The following is a 27,046-nucleotide window of genomic DNA, read 5'->3' on the forward strand; positions in this document are numbered from 1 at the left end:
ACGGGGGGTCCAGCAGGGTGGGGGTCATTCTCTGCTCAATGCTGCTGGGACCGCATCTTGCATTTATTTTTCTTTTCTTGGGGCATGGGTATAGCTGGCAAGATCAGCAACTGTTACCTCATCTGTGATTACCCCTTGAACTGAGTGACTTGCCTGGGGCCGTTGCAAAGAGCAATTAAGAGTCAACCACGTTGCTGTGGGTCTGGAGTCACATGTAATCCCAGACCGAGTAACCGAGGGGGATAGCCCAATGGCATGTTCTGCTCCAACTGCTGTTCGAGGGGCATCTCCAGTACACCCATTCCTAATTAATCCAGTTTATCTCCCTCTGGGGAGATATTCCACCCTGAAAGAGCAGCAATGAACCAGTTCCTGGAACAATTAGTGATAGTTTCACAATCACAATTTTGGAATCAGATTCATTGTTCGTGGATTGAAACCACGCCAGTTGCCTGTAGCAGGATTTGAACCGGTTTCCCCAGCAGATCAGCTGTGGCCCAGTGATATTACCCCGACAGCTCCAAGGCTGCCGCCTTCTCAACCAGGATTCGACCAAACTCTGGTCTGAGCACCAGTCACCCTCATCAAATCTACCTCAGGTCAGACACTGTCGAATTGCCAATGAGAACATTCTATTTCCCAGAGAAAGGAAAACATTTAAAAACAGGCACAGGACCATTCGGCCCTTTGAGTCTGTTCCACCATTCAATATGATCGTGGCTGACCATCCCACGCAGCGTCGAGTACACACATTCACCCCATATTCTTGGATCCCTTTAACTCTAAGAGTGAAGAAGGTGTTTGGTATGCTTTCCTTTTTGGTCAGAGTATTGAGTACAGGAGTTGGGAGGTCATGTTGTGGCTGTGCAGGACACTGTTGGAATACTGTGTTCAATTCTGGTCTCCCTCAGATAGGAAGGATATTGTGAAACTTGAAAAGTTCAGAACAGATTTACAAGGATGTTGCCAGGGTTGGAGGATTTGAGCTATAGAGAGAGGCTGAACAGGCTGGGGCTGTTTTCCCTGGAGCGTCGGAGGCTGAGGGGTGACCTTTTAGAGGAGCACGGATAGGATAAATAGACAAGGTCTTTTCCCTGGGGTGGGGGATTCCAGAACTAGAGGGCATAGGTTTAGGGTGAGAGGGGAAAGATATAAAAGGGACCTAAGAGGCAACCTTTTCACGCAGAGGGTGGTACGTGTATGGAATGAGCTGCCAGAGGAAGTGGGGGAGGCTGGTACAATTGCAACAGTTAAAAGGCATTTGGATGGGTATATGAATAGGAAGGGTTTGGAGGGATATGGGCCGGGTGCTGGCAAATGGGACTAGATTAATTTTGAGTCAAAAAGGGTGGCTCTGGAAAAGCACAGCAGGTCAGGCAGAATCCAAGAAACGGGAGATTCGATGTTTCAGGCATAAGCCCTTCATCAGGAATTGGTCTGTACGTTGAGCACATGAGTTGGGAGGTTATGTTGCGGCTGATGAAGGGCCTGTGCCCGAAATGTTGACTCTCCTGCTCCTCGGATGCTGCCTGAACCTGGTTTTTCAGCAACTCACTTTTCGACTCTGATCTCCAGCATCTGCAGTCCCCGCTTTCTCCTAGATTAATTTCGGATATCTGGTCGGCATGAACAAGTTGGACCTAAGGGTCTGTTTCCATGCTGTACATCTCGAGGACTTTATGACTCTATCTCTGTGACTCGAGAAATATATCTAACTCCTCAGAGCCATAGAGTTATCCGGCATAGTCCCATTTGCCAGCACCCGGCCCATATCCCTCCAAACCCTTCCTATTCATATACCCATCCAGATGCCTTTTAAATGCTGTAATTGTACCAGCCTCCACCACTTCCTCTGGCAGCTCATTCCATACACGTACCACCCTCTGTGTGAAAAAGTTGCCCCTTAGATCCCATTTAAATCTTTCCCCTCTCTCCCGAAACCTTTGCCCTCCAGTTCTGAAGTTGTCCTGCAAGCTCAACAAAGCCCCTACTCCCCGACTCGTGGGAAAAGACTTTGTCTATTCACCCTATCAATGCCCATGATTTTATAAACCTCTATAAGGTCGCCCTTCAGCCTCTGACACTCCAGGGAAAACAGCCCCAGCCTATCCAGTGTCGCCCTGTAGCTCAAACCCTCCAACCCCAGCAATCCTTTTTGAAAACATTCGATATGGAATGTCCTGCCCCAGAGGGCAATGGAGGCCCAGTCTCTGGATTCATTTAAGAAAGAGTTGGATAGAGCTCTCAAGGATAGTGAATCAAGGGTTATGGAGATAAGGCAGGAACAGGATACTGATTGAGGATGATCAGCCATGACCATATTGAATGGTGGTGCAGGCTCGAAGGGCAGAATGGCCTACTCCTGCACCTATTGTCTGTTGTCTATTGTCTAAGGTTGTGGCCTTTGCTATTTTCTGTGGCAGAGAATTCCACAGGCTGTCCCCCCCTCTCTCTGGGTGAGGACATTTCTCCTCATCTCAGTCCTATCCCGTATCCTTAGACTGTAACCTCCTTGGTACTGGACCCCTGGGTCATTGGAAACAACCTTGCTGCATTTAACCCTGTCTAATTCTCCGCAACATTCCCAGATTTCACTTCCAGCAGGGGGTTAATGAGTGAATTAAGCATTGTTTGTTGACTAATTCCATTTTGAACAGGATTGCCAACTTCCCGCTAATATTTCCCTGCATGCTCCAGGGATGGGCATTTAACCTGATGAACACACTCTGGGGCCACGTTCTAAACTGGGAGCTGGCAAGCGTTAATTCGAGGTACGTGCTTGGCTTTCCTGCGGCATTTTGACTTTCGGAAGGAGAATAAACCATTGGCTGATGAAGGGCAGGTCATTTGATTGGGGCTGGGCAGTTGGATGTCTGTGATGAATAAATGCCAGGCAGCTGTTTGACCTGAGCTGGTAGCCCTCACTCCACGTGGCCCTCCATGAGTTTACGGGACAACTTCAGACAAGGCCATATAGTGGAGGTCCACATTCGATTGGTGCCCAGCCCGGGAGCTCCAGCGAATAGTGATCATTCCTTTTCACCAGGTTTCCATGTGATTGCCACTCTCATTTGTTCTGCTGTTGGCAACGACATCGCACAATAACTTCTGAGAAGCGAATTCGGATAAAGCCTTACTGTTCACACCACTGTAGAGGGAGCTTTACTCTGTATCTAACCCCTTGCTGTCCCTGTCCTGGGAGTGTTTGATGGGGGGACAGTGTAGAGGTAGCTTTACTCTGTATCTAACCCTGTGCTACCCTGTCCTGGGAGTGTTTGATGGGGACAGTGTAGAGGGAGCTTTACTCTGTATCTAACACCGTGCTGTCCCTGTCATGGGAGTGTTTGATGGGGGGACAGTGTAGAGGGAGCTTTACTCTGTATCTAACCCTGTGCTGTCCCTGTCCCTGGGAGTGTTTGATGGGGACAGTGTAGAGAGAGCTTTACTCTGTATCTAACCCCGTGCTGTCCCTGTCCTGGGAGTGTTTGATGGGGGACAGTGTAGAGGAAGGTTTACTCAGTATCTAACCCGGTGCTGTCCCTGTCATGGGAGTGTTTGATGGGGGGACAGTGTGGAGGGAGCTTTACTCTGTATCTAACCCCTTGCTGTCCCTGTCCTGGGAGTGTTTGATGGGGGAACAGTGTAGAGGAAGGTTTACTCAGTATCTAACCCGTGCTGTCCCTGTCCTGGGAGTGTTTGATGGGGGAACAGTGTAGAGGGAGCTTTACTCTGTATCTAACCCCGTGCTGTCCCTGTCCTGGGAGTGTTTGATGGGGGACAGTGTAGAGGGAGCTTTACTCTGTATCTAACCCCGTGCTGTCCCTGTCCTGGGAGTGTTTGATGGGGAACAGTGAAGTGGGACCTTTACTCTGTATCTAACCCCGTGCTGCCCCTGTCCTGGGAGTGTTTGATGGGGGAACAGTGTAGAGGAAGGTTTACTCAGTATCTAACCCGTGCTGTCCCTGTCCTGGGAGTGTTTGATGGGGGAACAGTGTAGAGGGAGCTTTACTCTGTATCTAACCCCGTGCTGTCCCTGTCCTGGGAGTGTTTGATGGGGGACAGTGTAGAGGGAGCTTTACTCTGTATCTAACCCCGTGCTGCCCCTGTCCTGGGAGTGTTTGATGGGGAACAGTGTAGTGGGACCTTTACTCTGTATCTAACCCCGTGCTGTCCCTGTCCTGGGAGTGTTTGATGGGGGACAGTGTAGAGGGAGCTTTACTCTGTATCTAACCCCGTGCTGCCCCTGTCCTGGGAGTGTTTGATGGGGAACAGTGTAGTGGGACCTTTACTCTGTATCTAACCCCGTGCTGTCCCTGTCCTGGGAGTGTTTGATGGGGGACAGTGTAGAGGGAGCTTTACTCTGTATCTAACCCCGTGCTGCCCCTGTCCTGGGAGTGTTTGATGGGGAACAGTGTAGTGGGACCTTTACTCTGTATCTAACCCCGTGCTGCCCCTGTCCTGGGAGTGTTTGATGGGGGACAGTGTAGAGGGAGCTTTACTCTGTATCTAACCCCGTGCTGCCCCTGTCCTGGGAGTGTTTGATGGGGAACAGTGTAGAGGAAGGTTTACTCAGTATCTAACCCGTGCTGTCCCTGTCCTGGGAGTGTTTGATGGGGGAACAGTGTAGAGGAAGGTTTACTCAGTATCTAACCCGGTGCTGTCCCTGTCATGGGAATGTTTGATGGGGGAACAGTGTAGAGGGAGCTTTACTCTGTATCTAACCCCTTGCTGTCCCTGTCCTGGGAGTGTTTGATGGGGGAACAGTGTAGAGGAAGGTTTACTCAGTATCTAACCCGTGCTGTCCCTGTCCTGGGAGTGTTTGATGGGGGAACAGTGTAGAGGGATCTTTACTCTGTATCTAACCCCGTGCTGTCCCTGTCCTGGGAGTGTTTGATGGGGGACAGTGTAGAGGGAGCTTTACTCTGTATCTAACCCCATGCTGTCCCTGTCCTGGGAGTGTTTGATGGGGACAGTGTAGAGAGAGCTTTACTCTGTATCTAACCCCGTGCTGCCCCTGTCCTGGGAGTGTTTGATGGGGAACAGTGTAGTGGGACCTTTACTCTGTATCTAACCCCGTGCTGCCCCTGTCCTGGGAGTGTTTGATGGGGAACAGTGTAGTGGGACCTTTACTCTGTATCTAACCCCGTGCTGTCCCTGTCCTGGGAGTGTTTGATGGGGAACAGTGTAGTGGGACCTTTACTCTGTATCTAACCCCGTGCTGTCCCTGTCCTGGGAGTGTTTGATGGGGGACAGTGTAGAGAGAGCTTTACTCTGTATCTAACCCCGTGCTGTCCCTGTCCTGGGAGTGTTTGATGGGGAACAGTGTAGTGGGACCTTTACTCTGTATCTAACCCCGTGCTGCCCCTGTCCTGGGAGTGTTTGATGGGGAACAGTGTAGTGGGACCTTTAGTCTGTATCTAACCCCGTGCTGTCCCTGTCCTGGGAGTGTTTGATGGGGGGACAGTGTAGAGGGAGCTTTACTCTGTATCTAACCCCTTGCTGTCCCTGTCCTGGGAGTGTTTGATGGGGGAACAGTGTAGAGGAAGGTTTACTCAGTATCTAACCCGTGCTGTCCCTGTCCTGGGAGTGTTTGATGGGGGAACAGTGTAGAGGGATCTTTACTCTGTATCTAACCCCGTGCTGTCCCTGTCCTGGGAGTGTTTGATGGGGGACAGTGTAGAGGGAGCTTTACTCTGTATCTAACCCCATGCTGTCCCTGTCCTGGGAGTGTTTGATGGGGACAGTGTAGAGAGAGCTTTACTCTGTATCTAACCCCGTGCTGCCCCTGTCCTGGGAGTGTTTGATGGGGAACAGTGTAGTGGGACCTTTACTCTGTATCTAACCCCGTGCTGCCCCTGTCCTGGGAGTGTTTGATGGGGAACAGTGTAGTGGGACCTTTACTCTGTATCTAACCCCGTGCTGTCCCTGTCCTGGGAGTGTTTGATGGGGAACAGTGTAGTGGGACCTTTACTCTGTATCTAACCCCGTGCTGCCCCTGTCCTGGGAGTGTTTGATGGGGAACAGTGTAGTGGGACCTTTACTCTGTATCTAACCCCGTGCTGTCCCTGTCCTGGGAGTGTTTGATGGGGGGACAGTGTAGAGGGACCTTTACTCTGTATCTAACCCCGTGCTGTCCCTGTCCTGGGAGTGTTTGATGGGGGGACAGTGTAGAGGAAGCTTTACTCTGTATCTAACCCCGTGCTGTCCCTGTCCTGGGAGTGTTTGATGGGCGACAGTGTAGTGGGAGTTCTGCTCTCCATGTATTTAGAGGAGCAGGTCAGGTGCAGAATCAGACCATTCGGCCCATTGAGTCCGCTCTGCCATTCAATGAGCTGAGCTGAGAATACTCAACTCTATTTTGCCCTATATCCCTGGATTTGCCCTCCTCATTAACAATCCAGTGCAGTCTGAAATATCCTTAAAGCTCCAGCCTCAACAGCCCTCTGCGGTCAGGAATTCCACCCTCCCTAAGAGGAGCCATCCTCTCCCTTACTCTGTGATGATGCCGACTGGTCTTGGACTGAGATGATTCCCGCTGAGGGGGTCAGAGTTCGGCCTCGCTGTACCTTAGACCTGGGGGTGAGGTGGGGTGGGGAGAGGGGTTCATTGCCTCCCTCCTGCGTGCGTTTGACGACCCCAGAACGTACCTTTGTATCGAGGTGCGTCGAGACTTCAGAGAATTGTCCTGGTGCAGCAGGAGGCCATTCGGCCCATCCTCACCACACCAGCTCCCCGGAGTAAGGACCTGCTCAGTCACAGACCAAACAGTACAATGCTCAGAACATCATTACATCACTGGGAAGCACGGTGGCTCAGTGGTTAGCACTGCTGTCTCACGGCGCCAGGGAGCCGGGTTCGATTCCAGCATCGGGCAACTCTCTGTGTGGAGTTTGCACATTCTCCCCGTGTCTGTGTGGGTTTCCTCCCACAGTCCAAATGTGTGCAGGTTAGGATGGATTGGCCATGCTAAAATGCCCCATAGTGTAGATTAGGTGCATTAGTCAGGGGTAAATATAGAGTAGGGGTAATGGCTCTGGGTGGGTTACTCTTTGGAAGGCCGTTGTGGTCTGATGGGCCGAATGGCCTGTTCCCACACTATGGGGTTTGTTTAAAAGAAGGAGAGGAAAATCTACCTGCATTGGCTGAGATCACAGCGAGATTGTAAAGAAAGAGCATTGTGACTCACCAGCAGTCTCCCCTCCATAGACCCTACACCTTGTTTCTCACCAAACGTTGGCCCAATGCCTTAATCGATCCTGGTCCCACCACACCTCCTGTCCTAGCCGTAGTTTCGGGTTCGATTGGGCGGCTGGTTTGTAACGCAGAGTTACGCCAACAGTGAGGGTTCAATACCACGTCCACAAACACACCCCCACCCCTTCGATTGGAGTCTCACAACCCTCGGGTTACACTTGCCACATGAGCTCTCTCTCCAATGAGAAAGTGGAACTTTAGTCATTTCTTTTCTTCAGTCTTGGGATCTGAGTGTCTCTGGCTAGGCCACCATTTATTGCCCATCCCTAATTGCCCAGAGGGGAAGGTAGAAGTCAACCCCATTGCTCTGAGTCTGGAGTCACGTGTAGGCCCAGACCAGGTAAGGTTGGCACATTCCTTCCCAAAAGGACATGAATGAACCAGATGGGGTTTTTCTGACAATGGGTTCATGGTCATCATTAGACTTTTAATCTCAGGTTTATATTGAATTCGAATTCCACCATCTGCCCTGTCAGGATTCGAACCCAGGTCCCTGGAACATTACCTGGTAAGACAAACCTGGGCAGGAATTACACAGTTAATGATAGAAGTGTTTTCAAAAACAGAGGGGCCTAAGGTCCTTGTTGGAATCACAGGTAAGACAGGGTAGAGAGGATGGAGGTCAAGACTAGAGTGTGTTGCTGGAAAAGCACAGCAGGTCAGGCAGCATCCGAGGAGCAGGAGAGTCGATGTTTCGGGCGACAGCCCTTCATCAGGAATGGTGAGGGTAGTGAAGACGGCGCATTTGCCTTCATTGGTCAGAGCATTGGGTACAGGAGTTGGCACATCATGTTACGGCTGTACAAGACATTGTTAAGGCCACATTTGCAGTACTGTGTACAATTCTAGTCACCCTGCTGTAGGAAGGATGGTATTAAACTGGAAATGGCGCAAAAAGGATTTACAAGGATGTTACTGGGACTGGAGGGGTTTGAGCTGAAGGGAGAGGTTGAGTAGGCTGGGACATTTTCCCTGGAGCGTCGGAGGCTGAGGGGTGACCTGATTGAGGTTTGTAAAATCATGAGGTGCATGGCTAGGGTGAATAGACAAGGTATTTTCCCCGGGGCTGGGGGGTCCAGAATGAGGCTTAAGGTGAGAGGGGACAGATTGAAAAGGGAGCTAAGGGGCAACTTTTTCACACAGACGGTGGTACGTGTATGGAATGAGCTGCCAGAGAAAGTGGTGGAGGCTGGTACAATTGGATGGGTACATGAATAGGGAGGATTTGGAGGGATATGGGTCAAATGCTGACAATTGGGACTAGATTAGTTTGGGATTGTGGGTTGGCATGGAGGAGTTGGACCGGAGGGTGTGATTCCGAGCTGTTTGACTCTCGGACTCCAGTGACACTACCACTAGGCCGTCACCTTCCTTTAGCGTGGCCTTTGTATAACGATATACAATCTTTGGAAAATATTACGTTCAACAACCATGTTATAAAATCAATGTAATATGTGCAGCAGAATGAAATCAAACAAGTTAATGGTAGTGAGCTGGTTGTGGAGATTCTCAGGCAGGTGACCTGGAAGTACAGCCAAAAACACTCCGCTTTAAGGAAAGGAGAGAGAGAGAAAGGGAGCAAGGGAGAGAGAGAGAGAGAGAGAAGCAGAGAGTGGTGGGTTGGGAGAGAGGGAGGGAGAGAGAGAGAGACGGAAGAGATGGGAGAGAGGAGGAAGACAGGGAAAGAGAGGGGGAGAGGGAGGGAGGGAGAGAGAGGGGGGGAGGGAAGGGGTGGGAGGGGAGGAGGGGAAGGGAAGGGGTGGGAGAGAGGGAGGGAGAGAGAGTAGAGAGAAGGGAAGGCAAGGAGAGGGGGGAGAGGGCTAGAGAGGGTGGGGAGGAGAGAGGGGGAGGGAGAGAGAGAGGGAGAAGGGGGAGAGAGAGAGGGAAGGAGTGGGGGGGGGAGAGAGGGTGAAAGGAGGGGGAGAGAGAGAGGGAGGGAGAGGGAGAAGAGAGGGGGAAGGGGGGGGTGAAGAGAGAGACAGAGAGAAAGAGAATGGAGAAGAAAGAGGGGGGAGAAAGTGAGGAAGATAGAGGGAGAGAGAAAGAGAGAGTGGTGGTGGTGGTGGGGGGGGGGGGGGGGGGGGGGGTGGTAGAGAGAGAGAGAAGGGGAGAGAGAGGTTTGGGGAGGGGGTTTCCAGAGCTCAGGGTCCAGGCAGCTGAGGGTGCAGTCCCCGCTGGCAGAACAATTAAAATCAGAGATGCTCAAGAAACTTTATTTAAGGGAGTGAAGAGATCTTGGAGGGTCATAAGGTCAGAAGAGGTCACAGAGATGGGGAGGAGTGAGGCCATGGAGGCATTTGCAAACAAAGATGTGAATTTAGAAAATCGAGGTATTGTTTGACTTACTGATAGTCATTGGGCACAGGGGGTGAGCAACACTTCCCCCTGTCTGATCCCAAACCCTGGTGCCAGTGCGAGCCCACTATTCATGGGTGATTCCCTGGACAACACCGCCCTCATGTGGCAAATGATGTAAATGGCCCCCAGAATCCCAGCAAACAGCCTCTTCATACGAGACCGATTCAAATGGATATGGAGTCATTTCACAACAGCATCTCCGGAACTCTCGATTCTCCACCGGTTTCGTGCAGGGAATTTAAAGAGTAGTGAGTCATAGAGCAAAGAGTAAAATGTCATAGAGCACGGAAACAGACACTTCGGCCTAACTCGTCCATTCCCACCAAAGTTTCCCAAACTGACCTCATCCCATTTGCCTGCGTTTGACCCATACCCTTCAAAATCCTTCCTATCCATGTCTCTGTCCAAGTGTCTTTTAAATGCTGTCATTGTACCAGCCTCTGCCACTTCCTCAGGCAGCTCATTCCATACACGTGTGAAAAAGTTGCCCATCAGGTCCCTTTTAAATCTTTCCCCTCTCACCTTAAACGCACGCCCTCTAGTTTTGGACTCCCTAGGTCCTAAAAAAAGGACCTCGCCTGTTGAGTCTTGATTAACCTCCTTGAGTATAGGACACCTACAGCGCAGGAAGAAAGGTTATTCGGCCCATTGAGTTTGCACTGACCCTCAGAAGACCATCCCACCCAGAACGAACCCTACTCTATCCCCACAGCTAAACCAACTGGCCTGTACCTCCCTGGCCAATCCATCCTAACCTGCATATCGCGTGGAAACCCACACAGACAATGTGCAATCTCCACACAGACAGTTACCCGAGGGTGGAATCGAACCCGGGTCCCTGGCGCTGTGAGGCAGCAGTGCTAACCACTGAGCCGCCCACATAGTAGACACGCTGCCTCCTTTCGTGATGATGGAGACTGAAAACAAGAATCCAAGGCCAGTTGGTTAGACATCCGTTGTCGCTTAAAAATAACGTTTTAACTGAAAATAAACCCGGTCTCGGCGCCATTTCTGGGATCTTGCTGTGCGTAAATGGGCCACCCCGTCTCCTACGCGACATGATGACGGGCTCTGAGATGCTTCCCCAGCCAGCAAAGGTCTCCGGGATGGCCCCAAGGTGACGCGGGAGGCGCTACACAAATGCACATCGCTGGAGGCCCGACCCAGCCGCGCGGAGGGTGGGCCCCAGATGGTGTGTTTGGGGGTTGGGGTGGGGAGGGAAAGAGTTTGAGCCAGATCCATGCACTCCCCCCCAAAAGAGCCCTTTGAAATCAGGGAGGGGGTCAAAGCCTCCTGACTCACAGATAGCAGGTGTCCCTTCTTGAAGTCAGGCTCCAGCACCACTTTTAGGCCCGAGTGTGATTTTAACACAGGCCTGAACTGTGCCCCTAAATCCAACCTGGAGAATGTTATTGATGGTCTGGAGCAGGACAAAGGGCCTAAGAGTGGATTTATTTATCCTTTCCCAGAATGTGGGAGTCACTAGTGAGGCCTGTATTTATTGCCCATCCTTAATTCATCACAATGGACCCAAAATGTTAACTCTGTTCCTCTCTCCATGGACGCTGTCAGACCTGTTGAGATTCTCCAGCCAAAATTTCCGATTTCCAGCATTCTGCTCTGATATTTTACCATCCTTGATTGAGATTTAGTTATGGCCTGTCTGATCATCAAGGGTAGAGAGATCAGATTAGCCAGGACTATAGTCACTGGAGTTTAGAACAATGATGGGAGTTCTTGTGGAAATCTATAAACTTCCAGCAGGATTAGACGGGGTCAACACAGGAAGAATGTTCCCCTATAACTGGGGGAGTCCAGAATAGGGGGTCACAGTCTAAGGATACAGGAGAGGCCATTTTGGACAGAGCTGAGGAGAAATGTCTTCACCCAGAGAGTGTGTGTGTATGGATGTGTGTGTGTACGTGCATGTGGGGGTGTGTGTGTGTGTATGGGTGAGTGTCTGTGTGTGTATCTATGTGGGAGTGTGTGTGTGTGTGTGTGTGTGTGGTGGGGGGGGGGGGAGTGTGTGTGTCTGTATATGTGTGTGTGTGTGTGTGTGAAACATCCTGGTAAATGTTTTCTGAACCCTCTCCAGTTTAATAATATCCTTCCAGTAACAGGGCGACTGGAACTGGACACAGTAATCCTGAAGAGGCCTCACCAATGTTCTGAAGAAGGGCCTGTGCCCGAAACGTCGAGTCTCCTGTTCCCTGGATGCGGCCTGACCTGCTGTGCTGTTCCAGCAATAAAGTTTCAACTTTGATCTCCAGCATCTGCAGACCTCACTTTCTCCTCAATGTCCTGTACAACCTCATCTGGGTGTCCCAATGTCTATGAGGTCTGAGCAATGAAGGCGAATCTGCTAAATGCCTTCTTAGCCCCCCTGTCTATATGTGATGCAAGCTTCAAAGAATTATGTACCTGAACCCGTCGGTGTTTCTAGGAGTTTATATAATAATGAGGGGTTATGGCTAGGGTTAATGGTAATTGTCTTTTGCCTAGGGTGGGGGATTTCTAGACTGGGGGGGCACACCTTTAAGGTGAGAGTAGAGAGATTTTAAAGAGGACATGATGGGCAAATGTTTACACAGACGGTGGTTCGGGTGTGGAATGAACTTCCTGAGGAAGTGGTGGGTGTGGGTACAGTTACAATGTTTAAAAGACACTTGGGTAAGTGCATGAATAGGGAAGGTTTGGAGGGAGATGGGCCAGGGGCAGGCAGGTGGGGCTAGTTTAGTTTGGGATTATGGTCAGCATGGACTGGTTGGGCCGAAGGGTCTGTTTCTGTGCTGGATGACTCTATGACTCTATATCCATGACCACACAAGGCCCTGCTTTTGTACAAGTCCTACCCTTGTTATGTTTTACCAAAATGCAATATCTCACATTTATAAATTAAACTCCATCTGCTAGTCCTCCGACCACTGGCCTAATTGATCAAGATCCCTTTGTAATCTTAGATAATCTTCTTCTCTGTCCATTATCCCACCCATTTTGGTGTCCCCTCAAATTTACTAACCATGCCTTTGATATTCTTATCTGAGTGTGAGCACTGTGTGTTTCTGCGCCAGGCCGAGCGAGGATTGTGTCCTACTGGGACAGACCTGATGAACTGAGCGATGGGAGGGGACTGTTCCACTCCCTGTGGGTCTTCCTCCTGACTCTGTCACAAACTCACTGCCTGTTCCTCACTCGGGGACTGACTCTGGCTCTGAACAGGTAGGTGCAATCTGCTCTTGTCTCCGAAGTGGGGTCTTGCACTAGTGAAACAGCTGAAGGCAGCACCCAGAGCCCAGTCCAGATCCTGTGCCTGGTAGCTAATGAGTGAACTGAGAAAGAGGATGTTTTCTCCAGGATTATCTAGCTGTCTTGTGAAAGAGGGTGGTGAGAGGGAGAGAAAGTTTTACATGTTGTGTTGTCAGCATTTACATGTGTGAGCAAGTCTGATCCGAAGACAAAGCCATTTTCTGGGTGACAGGGATAACTCAGGGAGGGGGACTGGTGTGATTAGCTCAAATACAGACACAATGGGTTGAAGGGTCTGCAAGGGTCTAGTTTGTGTGAGGTTGGAGCTGTGTGGGTGTAACTGTGCAGGGTTTAATATGTGGTTGCCTGTGTGTGGATGGATGTGTGCGTAAAAGTATACGTACATATTTGGATGTGTCTGTGTCAGTGTATGTGTGTGTGTACATGTACGTGTGTATATGCGTGTGTACGTGTGTGTATATGTGTGTGTGTAACTGTATGCACCTTGTTATGTGGGTGCCTGTATGTGTACATGTATGTGTGTGTACATGTGTGCGTGTACATGTGTGTGCATGTGTGTGTGTGTATGTGTGTGTGTAACTGTGCATCTTGTTATGTGGGTGCCTGTGTGTGTGTGTGTGCGCATTTGGATGTGTGTGTAGGTATGCAGGTGTGTGTAGGGGTGTGAATCTCGATGTGGCTTTGTCTGCGTGTCAATAGATTTGTGTGTGGATGCCTATGTATGTGTGTGAGTGAGTGTGACTGTGTGAGAGTGTGTATTTGTGTGTGTGTGAGTATCTGTGTCTGTGTGTGAGTGAGTGTGTGTGTGTGTGTGTATGAGAGTGTGTGTGTGTCTGTAAGTGTGAGTGTGCCTGTGAGTCTCTGTGTGTCTGTGTGTGTGAGTGAGTGTCTGTGTGTGAGTCTATGTGTGAGTGAGTGTGTGTCTGTGAGTCTGTGTGTGTCTGTGTGAGTGAGTGTGTGTGTGTCTGTGTGTGAGTGTGAGTGAGTGTTTGTGTGTCTGTGACTGAGTCTCTGTGTGTGTGAGTGCGTGTGTGTCTGTGTGTGTGTGAGTGAGTGTGTCTGTGTGTGAGTGTGTGTGTGTAAGTGAGTGTGTGTGTCTGTGAGTGAGTCTGTGTGTGAGTGTGTGTGTGCCTGTGTGTGAGTGAGTCTGTTTGTGAGTCTGTGTTTGAGTGTGTGTGAGTGTGAGTCTGTGTTTGAGTCTGTGTGTGAGTGTGAGTCTGTGTGTGAGTGTGTGTGTCTGTGTGAGTGTGTGTGTGTGTGTGTCTGTGTGTAAGTCTGTGTGTGAGTGAGTGTGTGTGTGTGTGAATCTGTGTGTGTGTGTGTGTCTGTGTGTGAGTGAGTGTGTGTCTGTGTGAGTCTGTGTGTGTGTCTGTGTGTAAGTCTGTGTGTGAGTGAGTGTGTATGTGTGAGTGTGTGAGTGTGTGTGTGTCTGTGAGTGTGTGTGAGTGTGTGGATTCAGGGAGTAGCCCTCCCAGCTGTAACCTGCTGCCCCCTCTGTCCCTGTGCAGGACACAAGGACAGTGACAGCACATTCCCCCCACAGTGTCTGTGCTGGCTCGGTGTCTGAGGTGCTCACACAGCCCCCCCACCCCAGAGTTAACTGCTGCAGCCCAGCAAAATGCCTCTCTCTTCAGAGAACACCCCAGGTCTCTCTGGAGTTGAGTCAGCACCCTCCAGATCCCAAACACTCCATGCATTAAAAACAATATATTTTCATCACCTCTCTGGGAAGGGTCTGTCCAGACCGCTCGTGAATTTGCAGCTCAAATCCAGGAGGAAAGGAGGATGGACCCTGCCCAACAGGAGGAACCATGGGAGAGGTGGGAGGGTGAAGGGAATCCCTGGTTAAGCCTTGCTTGTTGGAGTGGATTGTACAAATATTTCAGTTTTCCAGGAAGGTGAGCTGTAAGCTCTCAGCCTCTCAGTGACATTTCTCTCTCCCACTGCTGCCGATGTGACCGGGTGCCTACCCTTCCTGCTGCTGCATTGCTATAGCGCCCCAAGCGCTGCCCCTCCCCAGAGTGCTTTCGCAGCCGTGCAAGCCCTCCCCATGCCCTGAAGAGCACTGCCAGCAGGAAAATTCACCACACAGCAAGCTCCCATACACTAACGTCACCTACCAGACATGGTGGCACAGTGGTTAGCCCTGCTGCCTCACAGCACCAGGGACCCCAGTTCGATCCCACCCTCAGGCAACTGTCTGTGTGGAGTTTGCACATTCTCCCCTGTGTCTGCATGGGTTTCCTCCCACAGTCCAAAGATGTGCAGGTCAGGGTGGATTGGCTGTGCTAAATTGCCCGTAGTGTTCAGGGATGTGTAGGTTAGGTGCATCATTCAGAGGAATGGGTCTGGGTGGGTTACTCTTCAGAGGGTCAGTGTGGAGTTGATGGGCCGAAGAGTCTCTTCCCACACTGTTGGGATTCAATGATTTTATGAATGAGGCTGTTCTCCCATCGACAGCACAGATTTTCTGTATCTTGCCCGTTGACCATGACCTCAGAGTCATACAACATGGGAAACAGGCCCTTCGGCCCAAATTGTCCATGCTGACCAGGTTTTTTTCTTACTCATTTATGGGGCTGGCTGGGCCACCATTTATTGCCCATCCCTAATCGCCCAGAGGGTAGTTAAGAGTCAACCCCATTGCTGTAGGTCTGGAGTCACGTGTAGGCCCAGACCAGGTAAGGATCCTTCCCTAAAGGACATTAGTGAACCGGATGGGTTTTTCCAACAATGGTCATCACTAGACTCTTAAATCCCAAATTTTTATTGAATTCAAATTCCACCGTCCGGGTCTCTGGATTAACAGGCGATAATACCACTAGGCCGTCACATCCCCGTAAAATGAGCTGGTTCCATTTAACTGTGATAGGACTGTATCCTCCTAGACCTTAACACAGTGGTGGTGGGAGAGGGGGAGAAAGGCCTGAAGGGCCAGCTACTGCATTCCACTAGCGCCCGGGACCAGCAGTTGGAGCCGTCACGATTGGGGAGGGGGGGGTCGGGTCTGGCCTTCTCAAAGCTGAGGGGGTGCGGGGGTGGGGGGGGGGGGAGGTTGGCAAGGCAACCAGTATACATGAAGCACGGCACGGCGAATCCCCCCCCCAGGGAGCGGGGCAGTGAATTTGAAACGCAAACGTAATTGCTCCCCGACCCAGTCAGACCCCCTGCTCCCACCCCCTCCCCCCCCCACTGCTCCCCCAGTGCCTGGCCAGCTGGGCACTGGGCTGACCTTCAAAGGGTGACATTTCCACTCACCTGACCCTCGCCCCGGGGTAAGGGCAGCCCAGCGGGGAGCGGCCTCACCAGCTGAAACGCTGGCTGCATTTTTCATGAGTGCCCTCCCGAGAGCAGGCAGATGTGGAGAAGGATTAATTAAAGAGGGAGACCTGCTCAGGGGAGCAGCTCTTGAACATGTAACACTCTTAATCAGCTTCGGTTTTTCAACTGCAGCTCATTAAAGAAGAGGAATGCTTTCCTCTTGTTAACCCCCTCACTGTCACAGGACAGCCGTGACTCACCGGCAAATAAAGTACAAAGGAGACGGAAAATAGGAGCTGGAGTAGGCTGTTAGGCCCTTCGATCACAGGGGGGTGGCATGGTGGCACGGTGGCACCATGGTTAGCACTGCTGCCTCACAGCACCAGGGACCTGGGTTCGATTCCCACCTTGGGCAACTGTCTGTGTGGAGTTTGCACATTCTCCTCAGGTCTGCGTGGGTTTCCTCCCACAGTCCAAAGATGTGTAGGTTAGGGTGGATTGGCCATGCTAAATTACCCCATAGTGTTCAGGGATGTGCAGGTTAGGGTGGATTGGCCATGTTAAATTACCCCATAGTGTCCAGGGATGTGCAGGTTAGGGTGGATTGGCCATGCTAAATTACCCCATAGTGTTCAGGGATGTGTGGGTTAGGGTGGATTGGCCATGGTAAATTGCCCCATAGTGTCCAGGGATGTGCAGGTTAGGGTGGATTGGCCATGCTAAATTGTCCCATAGTGTCCAGGGATGTGCAGGTTAGGGTGGATTGGCCATGCTAAATTGTCCTATAGTGTCCAGGGATGTGCAGGTTAGGGTGGATTGGCCATGCTAAATTTCCCCATAGTGTTTAGGGATGTGTAGGTTAGGGTGGATCGGCCATGCTAAATTACCCCATAGTGTTCAGGGATGTGTAGGTTAGGGTGGATCGGCCATGCTAAATTACCCCATAATGTTCAGGGATGTGTAGGTTCGGGTGGATTGGCCATGCTAAATTACCCCATAGTGTTCAGGGATGTGCAGGTTGGGTTCATCAGTCAGGGGGGATGTGTCCAGGGATGTGCAGGTTAGGGTGGATTGGCCATGCTAAATTTCCCCATAGTGTTTAGGGATGTGTAGGTTAGGGTGGATCGGCCATGCTAAATTACCCCATAGTGTTTAGGGATGTGTAGGTTAGGGTGGATTGGCCATGCTAAATTACCCCATAGTGTTCAGGGATGTGCAGGTTAGGGTGGATTGGCCATGCTAAATTTCCCCATAGTGTTCAGGGATGTGCAGGTTGGGTTCATCAGTCAGGGGGGAAATGTAGAGTAATAGGGTAGCAGAATAGCTCTGGGTGGGTTACTCTTCGGTGGGTTGGTGTGGAGTTGTTGGGCCGAAGGGCCTGTTTCCACACTGTAGGGGTTCTACGATAGTTGATCATCCAACGCAGAACCTTTTTCTTGCAATTACCCATTAGCCCCAAAAACAAGATCAACTACCCTCCTGGAAACAGTCAGTGTTTTGGCCTCACCGTCAGAGCTTTCTGTAGCTGAGCAGGGGGGAGACTCGGTCGGGAGGCGGGGGGGGGGAGACTCGGTCGGGAGGGGGGGAGGGTGTTGGCTATTTCCTGATCCTACAGGGACACGTCGACAGATTATCAAGATCATGGTTTGAGAATCCAGGGCGTAACATAGTTAACAGCCTCCTTAGGTGATCGTACCTGTCTGTTTATTACCCGCCAAATACCAGCTGCTGCCAACTGAAAACAAATGCTGTCAACAGATCCTGGGCCCCATTGTGAGCCTCCCGAGACCTGGCTGACAGCACAGGGAGTGGGGAGGGAATCAATCATCTGCTCAACCTCACCGCCGTCTCGTGCTCTATGCCGGGGGAAGGCCTGTCCAACACAGCAGGTACACCAGGAGGGAGTTACAGACTGGAATCTAATTGAGGGGTTCAGGGGGTTTATGTACAGAATAGCAGCTCCCCGGGAGGGAGTTACAGACTGGAATCTAATTGAGGGGTTCAGGGGGTTTATGTACAGAATAGCAGCTCCCCGGGAGGGAGTTACAGACTGGAATCTATTTGAGGGGTTCAGGGGGTTTATATACAAAATAGCAGCTCCCCGGGAGGGAGTTACAGACTGGAATCTAATCGAGGAGTTCGGGGGGATTATATACAGAATAGCAGCTCCCTGGGAGGGAGTTACAGACTGGAATCTAACCGAGGGGTTCGGGGGGTTTATATACAGAATAGCAGCTCCCTGGGAGGGAGTTGCAGACTGGAATCTAACCGAGGGGTTCGGGGGGGTTTATATACAGAATAGCAGCTCCCCGGGAAGGAGTTACAGACTGGAATCTAACCGAGGGGTTCGGGGGGGTTTATATACAGAATAGCAGCTCCCCGGGAAGGAGTTACAGACTGGAATCTAACCGAGGGGATCGGGGGGGTTCATATATAAAATAACAGCTCCCCGGGAAGGAGTTACAGACTGGAATCTAATCGAGGGGTTCGGGGGGTTTATATACAGAATAGCAACTCCCCGGAAGGGAGTTACAGACTGGAATCTAATCGAGTGGTTCGGGTTGGTTTATATACAGAATAACAGATACCTGGGAGTGAGTTACAGACTGGAATCTGATCGAGGGGTTGGGGGGGTTTATATATAGAATAATAGATACCCCGGGAGTGAGATGCAAACTGGAATCTGATCGAGGGGATCGATGGGGGGGTGGGGGTGAGGTTTAGAAATACAATAACATATGTGCATGACTGAATTATAGGCTGTAATCTAATCAAGGAGTTTGGGGGAGGGTTTATATGTAGAATAACAGCTACCTGGGACTGAGTTATGGTGTCAAATCTAATCGAATTGAGTTTTCACAGAATAAAAGATACTCAGGAGAGGAGCAGGTAGGAAGGAGGAGGGAGGGTGAGAGTCATGATGAAGGGATAGGAGTGGATGAAATGGAGGGAATGGAGTTGGGGAGCGTGGTGAGGGGCTTTAGCTGAGAGAATGGTTGGCTAAGGAGGTGAGGGCGATGGGTGAGGTGAAGGAGGGGGCGATGGGTGAGGGGAGGTGAGTGAGGGGGAGTCGAAGAGTGTGTTGCTGGGAAAGCACAGCAGGTCAGGCAGCCTCCGAGGAGCAGGAGAATCGACGTTTCAGGCATAAGCCCTTCATCAGGAAGCACTGACGAAGGGCTTATTGCCCAAAACGTCGACTCTCCTGCTCCTCGGAGGCTGCCTGACCTGCTGTGCTTTCCCAGCAACACACTCTCAACTCTGACTCCCCAGCATCTGCAGTCCTCACTTTCTCCATGTGTGTGAGGGGCAGGTGAGGGAGGGAGAGGGAGGTGGGTGAGGTGGAGGTGAGTGAGGGAGAGGGAAGTGGGTGAGGGGGAGGTAACGGGGGTAGATCAGTGAGGGGGAAATGAGGGAGGGGGAGTTGAGTGAGGGGAGGTGATCGGGGAAGGTGAGTGAGGGGAAGGTGTGAGGTGAGTGAGGGGAAGGTGAGGGAGGGGGTGGTGAGGGAGTGGGTGTGGGTGAAGGAGAGGTGAGGGAGGGGGAGGTAAGTGAAGGGGAGGTGAGTGAGGGGGAGGTGAGTGATGGGGTGTTGGGTGAGGGCAGGGGAGGTGAATGAGAGAGGTGAGTGAGGGGCATGAGGAGGTGAGTGAGGGGGAGGTGAGTGAGGGGGAGGTGAGTGAGGGGGAGGTGTGTAATGAGGCTTTGGGTAAGGGGGAGGTGATGGAAGGGGAGGTGAGAGAGGTGGTGTTGGGTGAGTGGGAGGTGAGGGTGGGGGAGGTGAAGGGGGAGCTGAGTGATGGGGTGTTGGGTGATGGGGTGTTGGGTGAGGTGGAGGTGAGGGCGGGGGAGGTGAGGGGGAGGTGAGTGATGGGGTGTTGGGTGATGGGGTGTTGGGTGATGGGGTGTTGGGTGAGGGGGAGGTGAGGGTGGGGACAGAGACAGAAAGGCAGTGAGTGGGAACGCGGGGCAGGGCAGTGGTGATGTGAGAGGGTGTGGGTGAGGGGAGGAGAGGGGTATTTTGGGGAGAGATGGTGGTGGTCTCCATTCTGAGCTCTTGCTGTGCACTAATGTTGGTCACTGTGGGCTCCGCTCTCTATGACCTTTATCTGCACGGTGTGAGCAGACAGTTACACACAGAGCAGGAGACGGTAATCAGTGAGTGAGCCTGTGTGAGGGAGGGACAGTCCCTGAGCACCATTTACTCACACTAACCAAGTAGCAGTTATCGTTAGAGTTAGTGATAGATTGAGTTTTGGTTAACAGTGATTGTTTCTCCAGACGGCTCAATACACTCCCTGTTCCCCAACCCATCTGGGAGGCAGGGGGTTCGAATCCCACTCCAGAGACTCCCACACTGAGGGGGTGCAGCCCTGCCCTCCCTGCCTGACTCACACTGTACCCCCAAGGCTTCAGCCTATGCCCTCCATGAGATCCTCCTGTACAACAGGGTGGGTTGAGGGAGGAGGGGGTTCTGCTGAGGGGAGGGGAATGGGGTATGAGGCTGATCCTTTCACTCAGTGCCCCAGAGTTCCAACCAATCAATTCCATCTGACTGAGAAGGCCATTCGGCCTCTCGGTCCCCACGTCTGATCTGGTCCTGGCCTCAGCACCACACTCCTGCCCCCGTTGAGCCCAACACCCCATACACCTTACCCCCCCCCAACCCACACTCTCTCACACATACTCACATACACATAGACACACACAGTCTCTCACACACACTTTCTCACTCACACAACACACACACTCTCTCTCACACATGCTCTCTCACACACACAGTCTCTCTCACAGACACTCTCTCTCACACACACAGTCTCTCTCACAGACACTCTCTCTCACACACACAGTCTCTCTCACAGACACTCTCTCTCTCTCTCTCACGCACACTCTCACACACACACTCTCACAGACATACACACTCTTTCTCTCACACACACTCTCTCATGCACATGCACACACTCTCACACACACACTCTCTCTCTCACAGACACACACACACACTCTCTCTCACAGAGACACACATACACTCCCTCTCTCACACACACTCCCTCTCTCACACACACACTCTCTCTCACAGACACTCTCTCTTTCACACACACTCTCTCACACACACACACACTCTCTCTCTCACAGACATACACACTCTCTCTCCCTCACACACACTCTCTCACACACATACATCCACTCTCACACACACACATACACACACTCTCTCTCTCTCACAGACACACTCTCACAGACACACACTCTCTCACACACACTCTCTCACAGACACACACACACTCACTCTCTCTCACACTCACACACACTCTCTCTCATAGATACACACACTCTCTCTCACAGACACACACACACTCTCACACACATACACACACTATCACACACACACACTCTCTCACAGACACACACACACACTTTCTCTCACACAGACACACACACATTCTCTCTCACAGACACACACACTCTCTCTCTCACAGACACACACTCTCTCTCACACACACTCTCTCTCTCACACACATACACACAATCTCACACACACACATACACACACACTCTCATACACACACACTCTCATACACACACTCTTTCTCTCTTACAGACACACACACTCTCTCTCTCTTACAGACACACACTCTCTCTCACACACACTCTCTCTCTCACACACATACACACAATCTCACACACACACATACACACACACTCTCATACACACACACTCTCATACACACACTCTTTCTCTCTTACAGACACACACACTCTCTCTCTCTTACAGACACACACTCTCTCTCACAGACACACTCACTCTCTCACACACACATACTCTCTCTCACACACATACACACACTATCACACACACACATACACATACTCTTTCACAGACACACACACACACACATTCTCTCTCACAGACACACACACTCTCTCTCTCATAGACACACACACTCTCTCTCACACACACACTCTCTCTCCCACACACATACACACACTCTCACACACACACATACACACACACTCATACACACACTCTCTCTCTCTTACAGACACACACACTCTCTCTCACACACACACACTCTCTCTCTCACACACATACACACTCTCACACACACACATACACACACACTCTCATACACACACTCTCTCTCTCTTACAGACACACACACACACTCTCTCTCACACACACACACACACTCTCACACACACACTCTCTCTCACACACACTCTCACACACACACATACACACACACTCTCATACACACACTCTCTCTCTCTTACAGACACACACTCTCTCTCTCACACACACACATACATACACACACACACACACTCTCTCTCTCACACATATACACACACTCTCACACACACACACATACACACACACTCTCTCTCTCACACACAAACCAAAAGCATTTGATCTTTGAACACTGTGTGCTGTTGCTTGGAGAGTTGATGTTCAGAGACCAGAGCCCCCTTCCTCAGTAGTCCCTGAACACGGAGTGTGCCATCCTCCCATTTCCAAGGTCAGGCTCCTACAGTGATGCCCAGTCCAATGTCTGACCCACGTACCCGTGGCTGGGGCAAGGAGATGGTGATGGGGTGGACCCTTGCATCACTTCCATTCTTGGCCCTTGGACCTACCTGGGCCTGTCAGAGATGGTTGTCACCTTCAGTAGACTCTTCGTATGTGTTCTTGGGGCTCGATATTCCCATGAGTTAGTGTGTTGGGGTGAGGGGGGGGGGGGACTGTCACCATGTTTTTCAGGGAGGATTGGAGAACACCCATAATGCCCTTAGGGAGGGAATTCCAGGATTTTGACCCAGTGACACTGAAGGAACGGCGATATATTTCCCTGTTGGGATGGCGAGTGGAGGGGAACTTGCAGGGGGTGGTGTTCCCATGTATCTGCTGCCCTTGTCCTTCTGGGTGGAAGTGGTCGTGGGTTTGGAAGGTGCTGCCTGAGGAGCATTGGTTCATCTAGCCTGTCCTCAGACTCTGAGATTCTCCCATCAGCCTGTGCCCATTGGCCAACACCACCTCCATTGGCCAACTCATCGCCCATTGGTACACACTGCTGCAACTGAGCGTTGGTGGTGGGTGAGGATCAGCCATGAGGGTAATGATGGAGGGGCTGAATGGCCTACGCCTGTTCCTATTTCTTAAGGTCTATCAAGCAGGTGCTGCGTTTTGGGATAGTGTTGAGATTCCCATCTATTGTATTTATTTGTGAAGATATCGATGAGGTGCCCAAATGGGCACAACATGGGCGCCATGGTTCCCTTGTCGTCATGACGCTTCAGAAGCCCACCCCCTTTACCGGTGGAGGGGTTGTGTGTAAGTCGAGCTGGGGAGGTGCAACGTTTTCTCTCTCTCTCTCTCCACGTGGGCCACGTTTCCCTCCAACATGTTGTGTCTTTCAGGTGGAGGGGGTCGCGAGCTGAGTGAGACGAGATGCCCAATCAGACGGCCAAGATAGCAGAGGCACGGATGGCCGTGGAGCAGCTGAAGCTGGAGGTCCACATCGACAGAATGCAGGTGAGGCGTCCGCTTGCCCAGGGCAGACCCGTGGGAATTGGGAATCTTCGCAATCCCAGGGCCAGATACCCTCCAAGATGCAGGGCGACGCCCTGACTCCGAGATTCTCACATCAGCCTGTGTCCATTGGCCAACACCACACCCATTGGCCAATTCCTAGCCTTTGACCAAATCCTAGCCCATTGGCCAACTCCTGGCCCATTAGCGAACACCTCACCCATTGGCCAACACCACGCCCATTGGCCAATTCCCAGCTCATTGGCCAACTCCTGGCCCATTGCCACCTGGGATTCCTCATTCTAATCCTTAACATGAAAACGCCTCCTCCCTGCCCCTCTATCTGTAGCCTCCTCCAACTTGGAGCCCCTCGGAGACCTCCCCACCCCCTACACCTTCTCCTATTTTGTTTGCCCCTGCCCTATTCTCTCACCCCAACAATGATGAGTGGGTCCTCACCTCCCCGACAACTTCCTGTTTCCTGAAGCCCCTCTCTCCTTTTTGTTTTGGGTCCCCTCCCACACCTCCTCGGCCTTCAGCCTGGGTGAGGCAACCGCGGGACATTTGGCAGCATCGGAGGGCGCTATGTAAATGCGGTCGCATTTGCTACACGGCCTCACCCCCTCCTTCCCCTTTCGTCCTGAAGCCCCCTCTCACCCCCACTTACCCCTTGGCCCATGACTTGGAGCCCACCCTTCTCTCCCTCTCCTGAAACACCGCCCCCACCTTGAAAACATCCCCTGTCTCGTCAAACCACCTCACATCCCAAAGCCCTCCCTCCCCCACCCAGGGGACAGAGAAGGGCTGATAGGTGGGTGGGAGGTCGGTGGTAGCTGTAATGTCCCACGAGGCCTAGCTTGGTGTTCAAATTTCAAGAGGGGCAGATGTGAGTGGAATTTAAACTTCATTTGTTAAAAACATGCAATTGAAATCCAGTCTGAACGAGGTTGACTGTGGGAGTATTGTTGGTTTGAGGTAAAATTTCACCAGGTTCAGTCACCAGGTGGTGGAAATCTGCCAACCTTACCCAGTCTGGCCTACACGTGATTCCGGGCCCACAGCGACAGGGTTCACTCTGAAATAGCCACATTGAACCACTTAATTGAGGATGCTTGTAGTGCGGTCATAGTGTCCTTTACCTCTGGGCCAGGAGGTCTGTGTTCAAGTCCAGCCTGCTCCCCAACCTCTCCCCGAGAGGTAGGTTGCCAAACAAGTCCATTGAAGTGACTTGCAAAAGGCTCAAAAACATTTGCTAGGCCCCTCCTGGCCAAAGAATTTCAGAAACACCTCCTCACGGGAGGGGGCTGTGGAAATCTTGAAGTCGCAGGAAGGGAGCTTGCTGCCAGTTGGAGATTTGTTTGACAAAATACTCACGGATGCTGAAAACCTGAACCGAAAACAAAAACACCTTGGGTATCTCGGCAGAGACAGAGTGAAACAGAGTTAATCTTTCAATTTCAGTTTTGGTTAGGAGGAGGTTGGGGAGTATCAGGGAGGCAAGCAGAGCTGGGGTACAGACCGGTCAGCATTGCATCCAACAGCAGAAGGCACTCGAGGGGCTGAATGGCCTCCCATTGCTCCTGGATTCCTAGCTCTGCCTCTTGTGCCAGTGAATGGACAGGGCTGAGCTGGTTTACCTGTTGATCGTGCAATTCCCCCCATGATCACAGGAGCAGCATCAAGTCCGTGCTGATTGGCTAGGTTTCCAAAGTGCATCCCATGGTTGGTTCGCTCAGTTGGCTGTACGGCTCCATTGTAACATAATACGGGACGCTAATGGCGAGGGTTCAATTCCCATCACCGGCTGAGGTTACCATGTAGGACTCTCCTTCCTAACCTCTCCCCTCGCCCGAGGAGTGGTGACCCTCAGGTTAACCCACCATCTCTCTCCAGTGAGACAGCAGCTGTTCCGTTTTACCTTAGTGCATGCGGTGGACATGTAACTCAGCGCTGAGCTGAACTGGCCATCCCTTCAGTAGTGTCTTCCTCATGGTGATATCCATCCCCCTCCACCTACTGAATCTCTACAGTGTGGAGGCAGGCCATTCGGCCCATCAAGTCCACACCAACCCTTCGAAGGGCATCCAAACCAGTCCCCTTCCCTTTCCCTGCATTTCCTATGGCTAACCCACACATCCTTGGACACTAGGGGACAATTTAGCCATGGGCCAATCTACCCTAACCTGCTCATCTTTGGACTGTGGGAAGAAACCGGAGCACCTGCAGACACAGGGAGAATGTGCAAACTCCACACAGACAGTCGCTTGAGGCTGGAATTGAACCTGGGACCCTGGCACTGTGAGGCAGCAGTGCTAACCACTGAGCCACTGTGCCGCCATTTTTGATCCACTCCAGAATGGGGTAGATGGGTTCAATGGCCTCCTGCAGTGATAACTCTCTGAGACAGGGAGATGGAAGTGGGTTTGAACTGCCCAGGATTCCACCTCTCCACCTTGTGACACTTATCTCCCACTCTCTCTCTCTCCCTCTCTCTCTCTCTTCCCCCCCCCCCCCTCTCTCTCTCTCTCCCTCTGCAGGTCTCCAAAGCTGCAGCTGAACTCCTGGCGTATTGCGAGGAACATGCCAAGGAGGATCCCCTCGTAACTCCCGTCCCGAACGCTAACAACCCCTTCCGGGACAAGGGAATGTGTGCCATCCTGTAGAATGGCCTCACCTACCTGCAACCCCCCCCCCACACCCCCTCCGATCTCTGCCCACCTCGGGATACAAGGGGTTTGATCCCAGGCCGTCAAGAGACGGAGGGTCACTGACTATTACCGCAAGAGAGGAAGATCCATCGTCAGTTCTAGAACTGAGTACAATTAAAACGTCATCGAAAAATTAAACAATTAGTCCCTCTCCTTGTGTACTAGGTTGCCACACTAAGCAAAACCTTGGTTTGAATAGGTCGGCTGAGTGCATTCTGGCTCAGTGTAACATTGGAAATCAGATTCGAAAAGTGTGGCGCTGGAAAAGCACAGCAGGTCAGGCAGCATCCGAGGAGCAGGAGAGTCGACGTTTCGGGCAGTAGCCCTTCATCAGGAATGAAGGGGCCAAGGGAAGGGAGAGATAAACGGGAGGGGGAATGGGGCTGGGGTGGGGGGGGGGGAGGTAGCTGAGAGTGCGATAGGTTGGTGGAGGTCGGGGGGGAAAGGTGATAGGTCGGAGAGGAGGGTGGAGTGGATAGGTGGGAAGGAAGATTGGCAGGTCATGAGGGCGGTGCCGAGTTGGAAGTTGGATCTGGGATAAGGTGGGTGGGGAGGGGAAATGAGGAAATCAGTGAAGTTCACATTGATCCCGTGTGGTTGGAGGGGTCCCGAGGCGGAAGATGAGGCGTTCTTCAGGCGTCGGGTAGTTCGGGTTTGGAGGACCTGCATC

The 27,046-nt window shown here is 51.7% G+C and overlaps 1 protein-coding gene across 3 annotated transcripts; it reads left to right on the plus strand.

Annotated features, from left to right (window-relative positions):
- Nucleotides 1-516: 516 nt before the first annotated feature.
- LOC122548048 (guanine nucleotide-binding protein G(I)/G(S)/G(O) subunit gamma-8-like) lies at nucleotides 517-26,508 on the plus strand. Of its 3 annotated transcripts, none has more exons than XM_087984139.1 (3): nucleotides 517-599; nucleotides 23,557-23,671; nucleotides 26,206-26,508. In XM_087984139.1, exons 2-3 carry the CDS (start codon nucleotides 23,588-23,590, stop codon nucleotides 26,329-26,331), a joined length of 210 nt encoding a protein of 69 aa, XP_087840265.1. In that variant the 5' UTR covers nucleotides 517-599; nucleotides 23,557-23,587; the 3' UTR covers nucleotides 26,332-26,508. The 3 variants fall into 3 exon arrangements, with proteins under 3 accessions (XP_087840265.1, XP_043542550.1, XP_043542549.1); XM_043686615.2 differs by lacking the exon at nucleotides 517-599 and adding an exon at nucleotides 12,695-12,831; XM_043686614.2 differs by lacking the exon at nucleotides 517-599 and adding an exon at nucleotides 17,923-18,029.
- The last annotated feature ends 538 nt before the right edge of the window (nucleotides 26,509-27,046 follow it).

The sequence above is a fragment of the Chiloscyllium plagiosum genome, unplaced genomic scaffold, assembly GCF_037043375.1.
Source record: "Chiloscyllium plagiosum isolate Xiang-an unplaced genomic scaffold, Cpla_swu_hap1 HiC_scaffold_47, whole genome shotgun sequence".
NCBI classification, from domain to species: domain Eukaryota; kingdom Metazoa; phylum Chordata; class Chondrichthyes; order Orectolobiformes; family Hemiscylliidae; genus Chiloscyllium; species Chiloscyllium plagiosum.

Bases quoted from the DNA above. Each gene is read 5' to 3' on its own strand.
- LOC122548048 (XM_087984139.1), top strand. From the start codon at position 23,588: ATGCCCAATCAGACGGCCAAGATAGCAGAGGCACGGATGGCCGTGGAG. The intron at 23,672-26,205 runs GTGAGGCGTCCG...CTCCCTCTGCAG, and splicing joins TCCACATCGACAGAATGCAG to GTCTCCAAAGCTGCAGCTGA.